The sequence below is a fragment of the Mobula hypostoma genome, chromosome 12, assembly GCF_963921235.1.
Source record: "Mobula hypostoma chromosome 12, sMobHyp1.1, whole genome shotgun sequence".
NCBI lineage: Eukaryota > Metazoa > Chordata > Chondrichthyes > Myliobatiformes > Myliobatidae > Mobula > Mobula hypostoma.
In genome coordinates this window covers 92,891,920-92,904,121 of record NC_086108.1, presented here as the reverse complement: position 1 = coordinate 92,904,121, position 12,202 = coordinate 92,891,920, and the positions used below count along the sequence as shown (strand labels likewise).

Below are 12,202 nucleotides of genomic sequence, written 5' to 3'. Positions count from 1 at the left end.
TGCCTATAATGGGCTGGGCTGTATCTATTACTTTTTGCAGGCTTTTCCAATCAAAGGCATTGGTGTATCCATACCGGGCCATGGTGCAACCAGATAATATACTGTCCACCACACATCTATAGAAGTTTGTTAAAGTTTCAGATGACATGCCGAAGCTTCACAAACTTCTCAGAATGTAGAGGAACTGTCGTGCCTTCTTTGTAATGGCATTTACTTGCTGGACCTAGGGCGGATTTTCTGAAATGATAATGCCGAGGGAATTAAAGTTGCTGACCCTGTTCACTTCTGATCCCCTAATGAGGACTGCCTCATGGACCCCCGGTTTCCTCCTGTAGTCAATAATTAACTCTTTGGTTTTGCTGATGTTGAGTGAGAAATTGTTGTTGTGGCACCATTTCAGCCAGATTTTCAATCTCCCTCCTATATGATGAATTGTCACAACTTTTTTGGCCAACAACAGTGGTGTCTCCAGAAAACCTAAATATGATCATTAGAGCTAACTTTAGCCTCACAGTCATAAGCATAAAGCGAGCAGAGCAGAGGTCTAAGCACACAGCCTTGTGTTGCCCCTGTGCTGATGGTAATTGTGGAGGAGATGTTGTTGCCAATCAAAAATGATTGGAGTCTGCATGTATGGAAATCGAGAGTCAAGTTGCACAAGGAGGTATTGATGTTGGTTCTTGAAGTTTATTGATTAGTTTTGAGGGAGTGATTGTGTAGAATGCAGAGCTGTAGTCAATGAAGAGCTTCCTGATGTAAGCGTCTTTACTGTCCAGATGTTCCAGGGTTGAGTGAAAAGCCAATGAAATAGCATCTGCTGTTGACCTGTTGTGACATTAGGCAAATTGAAATGGATTTAAGTCACTCCTCGGGCAGGAGATGATATGTTTCATCACCAACCTCTCAAAGAACTTCATTGCAGTAGATGAAAGTTCAACTGGATGATGGTCATAAGGGCAGGTTACCACTTAATAATTGGGCACCAGTATAATTGAAACCTACTTGAATCAGGTGGGTACCTCAGACTACTGAAGCAAGAGGTTAACGGTATCGGTGAACACTCCTACCAGTCGATCAGCACAAATCTTCAGTTCTCAGCCACGTTCCCTGCCTAGTCTTTCCATGGATTCACCCTCCTGTCACGTCAGCCTCAGAGACCAAGTCATGGAATTCATGAAGGTGCCCCCATTGTCAGTCAAACCTATCATAAAAGGCATTGAGCTCATCTGTGAATGAAATTTGTCATCACATATTTTGCTCATTTTATTTTGTAGGAAGAGATAGCATTCCACCCCTGCCAACCCCGTCAAGAATCCCTCTGTGATTCAAGTTTGGTCTACAATTGCCACTTTGCAAGTAAGATGGCTTTCCAAAAGTCATACCTGGACCTACTTGGTCGCCAGACCTGAATGCCACTGATCTGGCCCTCAGCAAATTGCACATCTCTTCGTTCATCAAGGTCTTTCGGATGGGGAAAACTCATCCATGACTGGCTTTATAAAGTCTATGGCATATTATTCCAACCCTCATATGAGTCCTTGAACATGGCCCAGTCCACTGACTCCTAAGCAGTCTCTAGCTGCTCCTCTGCCTCCCGTGATCACCCCTTTGTTGTCCTTACCTCTGGAGCTTTGCTCTTTAGCCTCTGTCTGTATGCAGGGAGGAGGAGGACAACCAGATGATTGACTGCCAAAATGCGGTCTAGACATGAGATGGTAGGAATTCCTTATGGTAGTGTAGCAGTGGTCAAGTGTGTTGGGACCCCTGGTGCTGCAGGTGATGTGTTCATGATAGTGAGGCACAGATTTCTTCAAAGAAGCCCGATTGAAGTCCTGATAATGATTTGAAAGGCATCAGGGTAGGCTCTTTCTTTATTGCCCTCTATACATCAAGTGCTTGCTTAACATCTGCCTTTGGCGGTATGTAAACTGCAGTCATTACAGCCTGCTAAGGGAAATTACATGGATTATTACGGATTAGCAGCAGCATCTCCTTCACACTCACCATCAGCACAGTTACACCACAGGGCCGTGTGCTTAGTCTCCTGTTCCTCTCATTTATCCTTACAATTGTGTGGTTCAGTACAGCTCCAGCATGGTAATTAAGTTTGCTAATTACAACGCTAACACAAGAAATTCTGCAAATACAAATACTGGAACTTCAAAGCAACATACACAAAATGCTGGAGGAGCTCAACAGGTCAGGCAACATCCCTGGAAATGAACAAACATTGACCGTTTATTCTATTTGTTCATTTCCATAGGTGCTGCCTGACCTGCTGAGTTCTTCCAGCATTTTGTGACATCACTGTTGTTGGCCAAATCAAAGGTGGTGACTAATCAGCATTTAGGAGGGAGATTGAAAATCTAGATGAATGGAGCCAACAAACCAAAAAGCTGACTATCGACTACAGGAGGAAGAAGATGGAGGTCCATGAGCCAGTACACATTAGGGGAACAGAGGTGGAGACGGTCAACAGCTTTAAATTTCTTAGTGTTAACATATCAAAGGATCCATAAGTGTCAATACAACAGTACCCCGACTTTCTTAGAAGTTGTGTAGATTTGGCATGTCACCAAGAATTTTGACAAACTCCAATAGAGAGTATCCTAACTGGTTGCATCATGATCTGGTATGGAAACACTAACGCCCAGGAACAGAGGAGGCTATAGAAAGTGGTGGGTACAGACCAGTCCATCACAGGCGAAGCTCTCCCCACCAGTGTGTACGTTGAGATAGAGCATTGCCACAAGAAAGCAGCATGCATCATCAAAGATCCCCACCTTCCGGGCCATGCCCTCTTCTTGATGCTGCCAATGGGAAGGAGGTAGGTCCCACACTGCCAGGAACAATATTACCTTACATCCATCAAGCTCCTGAACCACTGTGAATAATTTCATTCACCATTGCTGTGAACTGATTCTATGATCTACAAACTCATTTTCAAGGACTTTTTACAACTCATCTTCTCAGTATTGATTTTATTTGTACAGTTTTGTCTTCTTTAGCATATTCGTTGTCAGTCTTTGTTTAGGTCTAATAATAATAATAATGCATCCGTTAGTCTTGAGAGACCATGGATCTGCACCTGGAAAGTCTTCACTCTCCAGGGCGCAGGCCTGGGCAAGGTTGTATGGAAGACAGGCAGTTGCCCATTCTGCAAGTCTCCCCTCTCTGCGACACCAATGTTGTCCAAGGGAAGGGCAAGGGCCAATACAGCTTGGCACCGGTGTCGTCGCAGAGCACTGTGTGGTTAAGTGCCTTGCTTAAGGACTCAACACGTTGCCTCGTCTAGGGCTCGAACTCACGACCTTCAGGTCGCTAGTCCAATGCCTTAACCACTTGGCCACATACCCACACTAGTCTTTCATAAAATTCTATTGCATTTCTGTTTCTTGGTAAATGCCCATAAGAGAATGGATTTCAAGGTGTTATGCAGTAACATATACGTACTTTGATAATAAATTTGCTTCGAACTTTAACCGAATGCTGTACTAACAATCTCACTCACTGACCAGTTCATCTGGATCCGGACTGCACTTTTTATTTTTCGCACATTAATGTGGTGTTTTATTTTCAAATAGATACGTCTTCTTCCTGAACACCTGCAACGTGGACTTCATGGACCATAAAATAAATTCAATGTCGATTTGTGTATCCAGCTGTCCTCAGGAGCAACTGAATGATCTGGAAGAGATAAAACTTTTTGCTCAGTATAATGGTATGCATGTTTACCCAGCAATATATCAGATTTATCACACAGGGAGAGGGCACTGTGTTTAACTGGCTGATACTGAGCAGTGTCTGTGATCCGCAGCAGCCAAATAATCTGCTTTCAACATAAGCTTTGAGCTTATTTTATTTGTGAACCTGTTTATATTTTCTTTAGATGTATCTGTGCTTCTCAGCTGTTCAAAATTGCACTGTGTTGGCACCCTTCTCTGAGTGAAGTCTGACAAATTCACAATAGCTTTAAAACTCACTCATCTCCTCTGGGTATCACCGGCATAACCATTTATTGCCCATCGTGAAGTCGCGTAAAACACTGGTTAGACCACACTTGGAGGTAAGATGTTACTTCCATGTACGATGGTGCCATTAAATGGTGACTCTTTCCACGCATCATCAAACATTCCTGTTAGGACGACTACGGCTGAAATCCACAGTCAGCGCCGTGGGTACTTCAGTAAGCAGTATTGTTTTAAAACGATTAAAAAAATCTATCAATAGGGAAAATCAATGAATCTTGGACAGCAGACTTGGGTCGCAAGTGCAGGTCCCCTTTAAGGAAAGAACATTGCATCGTTGCTGCACTGTTGGAAAGGTACAATTGAGATGCAGAGCCTTTAGACTTTCTCTCCTGACTACCCTGCTGGTGAATTACAGTTTCTGGAAAATGAAGTTGAAGACCTCTGAGCAAGATTGCTGAACCAGAGAGACATCAGGGACTGCTGTGTACTTTGCTTCATGGAAACATGGCTATCCCCCGCCATCTTGGATTCAGCACAGCGGCTCAATGGCTTCACGATTCTCCACAAAGATGGTTCAGTCTTTTAAAAGCAGAAAAGGTGGAATATGCATTATGATTAACTCATCATGGTGCACAAATGTTGGCGATTCTGTCTCAGTTCTACTCACCCAACCTGGAACATCCTAGTGGTCAAATGTCGTCCCTTTTATCTGCTGAGAGAGTTTTCCACCCATCATCCTAGTAGCAGTATACATTCCACAAGACCATAAGACATAGGAACAGAATTCGCCATTCAGCTCATCGACTCTGGTCCGCCATTCCATTGTGGTTGATTTTGGATCCCACTCAACCCCATACACCTGCCTTCTCGCCATATCTTTTGATGCCCTGACCGATCAGGAAATGATAAACTTCCGTCTTAAATATACTCACGAAATTGGCCTCCATCACAGTCTGTGACAAAGCAATCCACAGATTCACTACACTCTGACTAAAAAAATTTATCCTCGCCTGTGTTCCACCTCAGGCCTACATCAGAGAGACACTGGAGGAGCTGAGCAATGTAATCAGCAGGCACAAAACTGCACAACCTGATGCTTTCCCTATCATTGTCGGAAATTTTAACCAGGCCAGCTTGAAAAAGTCTCTGAACAACTGCCACCAACATGTCACCTGGAACCAAAGGAGCCAACAGACTTGACCACTGTTATACCACCATCAAGAATGCTTATCATGCCATCCCACGACAACACTTTGGAAAGTCCACTCACCTGGTTGTACTTCTACTCTCAGTCCACATTTGGGAAACAGACGGAGATGACCAGTGGCTTTTAATTCCTTAGTGTTAACATATCACAATACTCTGAGGCCTCAGCAGTGCTTCCTAAAGCCTCAACATTACATCCTTGCTTTTATATTCTAGTTCTCTTGAAATGAATGCTAACATGGCATTTGCCTTCCTCACCACAAACTCAACCTGAAAATTAACCTTTAAAGAATCCTGCGCGAGGTCTCTCAAGTTCCTTTGCACCGAAGATTTTTGAATTTTCTCTGCATTTAGAAAAGTGTCCAAGTCTTTCTGTAGTCTCTCTATTTCCTCAAAGCTACCTACCGCTCCATCTATCTTTGTACCATCCACAAACTTGGCCACAAAGTCATCAATTCTGTCATCCAAATCATTAATATAGAACGTAAAAAGAAGCGGTCGGAACACAGACCCCTGTGGAACACCACTAGTCACCAGCAGCCAGTCAGAAAAGACTCCCTTTATTCCTCGCAAACACGAGGAATTCTGCAGATGCTGGAAATTCAAGCAACACACATTAAAGTTGCTGGTGAACGCAGCAGGCCAGGCAGCATCTCTAGGAAGAGGTACAGTCGACGTAGCTCTTCCTTCAGTTAGTCCTGACGAAGGGTCTCGGCCTAATACGTCGACTGTACCTCTTCCTAGAGATGCTGCCTGGCCTGCTGCGTTCACCAGCAATTTTGATGTGTGTCCCTTTATTCCTGCTCTTTCCCTCCTACTAATCAGCCAATGATCTATCTATGCTAATATCTTTCCTGTAATACCATGGCTCTTAACTTATTAAGCAGCCTCATGCATGGCACCTTGTCAGGGGCCTTCTGAAGATCCAAGTTCACAACAACCACCGACTCTCCTTTGTCAGTCCTGTTTGTTATTTCTTCAAAGAGATCCAACAGATATGTCAGGCAAGATTTTCCCCTAAGGAAACCATGCTGACTACGGCCTATTTTATCACGTGCCTCCAGGTATCCCAAAACCACATCCTTAACAATCAACTCCAACATCTTCCCAACCACTGAGGTCAGACTAACTAGACTATAATTTCCTTTCTTCTGCCTCTCTCCCTTCTTGAAGAGTGGAGAGACTTTGCAATTTTCCACTCCTCCGGAACCATGGCAGTGTCAATTGATTCTTGAAAGATTATTACTAATGCATCCACAATCTCTTCAGCCACCTCTTTCAGAACCCTGAGGCGTACAACATCTGGTCCAGGTGACTTATCTATTTTCAGACCTTTCAATTTCCCGAGAACCTTCTCCCTAATAATGGCAACTTCACTCACTTCTGCCCCGACACTCTCAAGCTTCCAGCATACTGCTAGTGTCTTCCACAATGAAAACTGATGTAAAATACTCATTCAGTTCATCCACCATTTCCTTGTCCCTCTCCTTCCTCTTTGGGATGTACTGTATATATCCTGTGCCTTCTGAATTGCTTCCAGAATTTCCAGCCATTGCTGCTGTGCTGTCATCCTTGCCATCTTGATTCTTTTCCAATCAATTCTGACCAGCTCCTCTCTCATGCCTCTGTAATTCCCTTTTCTCCACTGTAATACTGATACATCTGGCTTTAGCTTCTCCTCCTCAAATTGCATGGTGAGTTCCTTTGCCTTAAGCTCTCTAATCCATTCTGGTCCATTGTACAACACCCAGTCCAGAACAGCTAATCCCATAGTGGGCTCAACCACAAGCTGTTCTAAAAAGCCCATCTCGTAGGAATTCCAGAAATTCCCCCTCTTGATCCAGCACCAACCTAGTTTTCCAAGCTACCTGTATACTGAATTTTCCCCCATGACTATCATAATATTGCCCTTTTGACATCCATTTTCTATCTCCTATTGTAATTTGTAGACCATATCTTTACTATTGTTTGGGGGTCTGTATATACCTTTCATCAGTCTCTTTTACCCTTGCAGTTTCTTCGCTTTACCCACAACGATTCAACACCTTCTGATCCTATGCCACCTTGTTCTAATGATTTGATTTCGTTTTTTACCAACAGCACCACGCCACCCCTCTGCGTACCAGCCTGTCTTTTCAATACAATGTGTGTCCTTGGACATTAAGCGCCCAGCTATAATCTTTCAGCCAAGATGCAGTAATGCCCACAATGTCGTACATGCCAATCTGCAACTATGCTACAAGGTCATCTACCTAATTCCGTATACTGCATGCATTCAAATGTAACACCTTCAGTCCTGTATTCACCCTTTTTGATTTTGTCCACCTTTTACATTGCAACTCATCCTGTTGATTGCAATATACCCTATCACCAGCTCTCCTTGCTAGCAGTCTCACTACACACTGCCTCTGTTTGTAACCCAACTACAGTACCTCATTCTCAGTACTATCACTCCAGTTCCCATCCCCCTGCCAAATTAGTATAAACTATCCCGAACACCTCTAGCAAATCTACCCGCAAGGATATTGGTCCCCCCCCCCCCACCTTGGGTTTGGGTTTAGGTGTAACCCATCGTTTTTGTACAGGTCGTACCTTCCCCAGAAAAGATACCAACGATCCATAAATCTGATCAGTGGGTGCGGATCAGAAATAACATTTCCACCTCGCTGACAATCAAAACTGGCACACTTCAAGGATGTGTGCTTAGCCCACTGCTCTACTCTCTCTACACCCACGACTGTGTGGCTAGGCACAGCTCAAACACCATCTATAAATTTGCCAGTGACACAACTATTGTTGGCATAATTTCAGATAGTGACAAGGAGGTGTTTGGAGTTCAGAGTCCTGGGGTCGATACTGAAGGTCAAAGCCCAAAACCAGTGAATCCGGCAGTCGAAGTCGAATGGTTGAGGTCTCTGGATGGGTGTGCCTTGGAGACAGAGGCCCAGTGTCTGCGAGTTCAGACCAGGGATTGGAAGTTGGATGCCAGGAGGTGGACTGTGCTGGGGATGGGGGCCTGTCTCTGTGTGTGAGTGGGTGGGTGGATGGCAGGGAGAAAAGGCACATGTTTTGATGTTGCTGAGCGTCGTGGGCATGCTGTGTTAGCACAGGAATATGTGGTGACATTTGCAGGCTGCCCCCAGCAGATCCTTGGGCTGTGGTGGTTCTTAATGAAGATGATACACTGTATGTTTTGATGTACATGTGATAAATAAATAAGTCTGAATCATTATTTTGATGGCTAATCTGCTGTAGCTTCATTGCATTCTGGCATCTTTCTTAGGTACTGTGGCTGTTTCCTTTGATAATCATGGAAGGGAAAACAGATTTTCTTCTAGCTTGTGGTTTTCATAGAAACATAGAAACATAAAAAATAGGTGCAGGAGTAGGCCATTCGGCCCTTTGAGCCTGCACCGTCATTTATTATGATCATGGCTGATCATCCAACTCAGAACCCTGCACCAGCCTTCCCTCCATACCCCCTGATCCCTTTAGCCACAAGGGCCATATCTAACTCCCTCTTAAACATAGCCAATGAACTGGCCTCAACTGTTTCCTGTGGCAGAGAATTCCACAGATTCACAACTCTCTGTGTGAAGAAGTTTTTCCTAATCTCGGTCCTAAAAGGCTTCCCCTTTATCCTCAAATAGTGACCCCTCATTCTGGACTTCCCCAATATCGGGAACAATCTTCCTGCATCTAGCCTGTCCAATCCCTTTAGGATTTTATACGTTTCAATCAGATCCCCCCTCAATCTTCTAAATTCCAACGAGTATAAGCCTAGTTCATCCAGTCTTTCATCATATGAAAGTCCTGCCATCCCAGGAATCAATCTGGTGAACCTTCTTTGTACTCCCTCTATGGCAAGGATGTCTTTCCTCAGATTAGGGGACCAAAACTGCATGGTGTAAGAGTCCTTGACAACGCAGAGTGCTCTACAAACACAGTGCTTCTGGTATATGTCCTGGTTGGTCAGGTGGGTGGTAGGGGAGAGAGACCCTCTCTCTCCTATATATGTATTTATAGAAATATATGCACTTCTTATTGTAATTTGTAGTCTATGCTATATGTTGCACTGTACTGCTGCCAGAAAATATTGAATTTCAGGATGTACAGTATGTCAGTGAAAATAAACCTGATTCTGACTCTGATAAAAGATGCCCTCAGTGTGGAGACAGGCCATTCTCTCTCAGTAACTCTGCTGCAGCCATCCCCACCAGTGCATCCCAGGCTGGTGATTCCACAACAAGTAAAGCTAATCTTTAGATCTTTAATCTGCTCTGTAATGCTAAAGATGAGTTTTGATTTCTCGATCTACCTCATCGTGGCCCTTGTACTTTGTCTACCTGAACGGCTCTTTGTTTGTATCTGCTACACTGTATTCTGCATGCTGCTTTCTTTTTACTACCTCGATATACATATACAATGGCATGATCTACCTGGGTGGCATGTAAAAACTCTGCTTTATATCTCTGTATGGTGAGAATAATAAACCAATCATTTGTTTGTTATGTGTCGTGTCGTATGACATAGACAAGCGTGGTCTTTCCATGACCATGATTATTCTTGGCAAATATTTTGACAGAAGTGGTTTGCCATCGCCTTCTTCTGGGCAGTGTCTTTCCAAGACAGGTGACCTCAGCCATTATCAATACTCTTCAGAGATTGTCTGCCTGGCGTCAGTTGTCGCATAACTAGGACTCGTGATGTGCACCAACTGTTCATACGACCATCCACCACCTGCTCCCATGGTTTCATATGATCCTGATGGTGGGAGGGGGTGGTGGTGGTGTTAGGGAGTGTGGAGGGGGATATGCAGGTGCTACACCTTGGCTAAGGGTAACCTGCAGACTAACAGAGGGAAGGACCACCTTACACCTCCTTTGGTAGAGACATATCTCCACCCAGCCACCCAAAATAAGCCAACACCACTGCCAATGTGCAAAACTATACTGAATAGAAGTTATTCATGGCAGAGAACACCAACAACACAGGATGAGGGAATGAGCATTTCTCCACTGATTTGGAGTGTAAAACCTGACACATAGCACAGCGGTTAGCATAACACTCTACAGTGCCAGGTATCAGCTATCCAGATTCAATCCCAGCCGCTGTGTATAAGGAGCTTGTGCGTTCTGTGTAACAGTGTGGGTTTCCTCCAGGTGCTCCAGTTTCCTCCCACAGTCCAAAGACGTACAGGTTAGGATTAGTAAGTTGTGGGCATGCTATGTTAGTGCCAGAAGCATGTGGGTTGTCCCCAGCACATCTTCGGACTATGTTGGTCATTGATGCAAACAATGCATTTCACTGTATGTTTCAATGTATGACAAACAAAGCTAATCTTTAATGAAAAAGGATCTAGTGCTTTCCCGGTGCATATGATGCATAAACTCTTCTCGGGCATCAGGGATGATGTCTAAGCATGTCTAGTCCGGTGGTTTATATGCTCAACTCCTGTCGTCCGTCCCTCCTAATTGATTAGTCCTCAACTGATCAGATTTCCACAGTCCCACCTTGTTTACAATCATATTCCATTAAAATCGTATTATATTTAAGCATAGTGGGACAGTGGAAACCTGACTGGTTAAGGACTAACCAATCAGGAGGGACAGATGACGGGAGGTGAGTATATATACCACCAGACTGGACCTGCCTAGGCATCATCCCTAATGAAGATAGTAGAGTTTAGCATCAAAACATCAGGTAAAAGTAACACTTGAACCCAGCTGGAAGCCCGGGAAGAGTTTACGTGCCTAATCTTTAATCTTTATCGAGCACATTGGTGCCTACTTTCGAGCTCAGGTGTGAGTTAATTTGGCTGTTTGCTTGCTCTTTAGGTTCCTATTTGTGCGTGTACAATTTAGACATTTCCGACTACACAGATCCTTTGAAAGCAGCGCACCTCTGTCCAACATTACCGGTTCCGCCAAGGTGAGATGGTATCTCTTCAGGTTTACTTACTCTTCGGTGAACCACATCCTGCTAGACAGGTCAAAGTTATAAAATTTAAATTGCACTCTGAAACCATTAACGTATTCATTAGTAATTAGTCCTTTCTGACGTAGTCATGCAGCACTTTATAGAGCTGTAATTATACGCCACGTCTCATTGTGGGAGGGCAATTGTCTCCTGTGCTTTCTTCAGTTGCTTCTCTTGGGGTGCAGTTGTAGCTTCGGTATCACTTCAGATGGGCTTCAACGGATACACCTAGTCGTGTCTTCATACCTGTGTGTTTCAACACCTTCAAGCCCAGACCCAAAAACAGCTCTTTAAAAGCATTCCTGATGGACCAGGGTGTTAAAAGGACATGAATTGAGGGTATTATCCCACCAAATTGCAAATGGGCGTTCATGAGATTAATGTCGATGCACACTTGTAGGCCATCGTTTCTATATGGCGTTGCAAGAATCAGTTGAGTTGATCTGATCATCCCAGGACAGAAGTGGCTATTACGAGGGGCTGTGATTTTAAGCTGATTGGAGGAAAGTGCAAGAGGAATGTCAGAGATAGTTTCTTTATGCAGAGAGTAGTGAGTCTGTGGACCGCACAGCCAGGAGTGGTGGTAGAGACGGGTGCATTAGGAACTCCTAGGCAGGTATGTGAAAGATAGAAAAATAGAGGGCTATGTGGGAGAGAAGGGTTAGATTAATCTTTGAGTAGGTTATAGGGTTAGCACAACATCGTGGACTGAAGGGCCTGTACAGTGCTGTACTGTTCAAAGTTCTATGGATTTCCTTTGCTCGTCATCCTCAGAATCAGGTTTAATATCACTGGCATACAATATGTCATGAACTTTACTGTTTTGCGGCAGAAGTATATTGCAATACAAAATAATAAAAAATTATAAATTACAATTAGAAGTACATTATATATTTTAAAAATCAAATTCAAAAAGCAGAGAAAAGAGAGAGCAAGAAAAAGAATGAAGTAGTGTTCATGGGTTCAATGACCATTCAGAAATCTGATGGCGGAGGGGAACGAGCTGTCCCGGAAATGTTGAGTGTGTGTCTTCAGGCTCGTGTACC

General features: G+C 43.9%; 1 protein-coding gene across 5 annotated transcripts in view; it reads left to right on the top strand.

Moving 5' to 3' along the window:
* Positions 1-12,202, top strand: part of LOC134354999 (choline transporter-like protein 3) — a 474,552-nt gene that overhangs the window by 356,373 nt on the left and 105,977 nt on the right. For all 5 annotated transcript variants that reach the window (XM_063064614.1, XM_063064613.1, XM_063064612.1 and 2 more), the window contains 2 exons: positions 3,585-3,721; positions 11,015-11,108. In XM_063064614.1, coding sequence (XP_062920684.1) covers positions 3,585-3,721; positions 11,015-11,108 — 231 coding nt within the window. The remainder of the gene's footprint in view (positions 1-3,584; positions 3,722-11,014; positions 11,109-12,202) is intronic.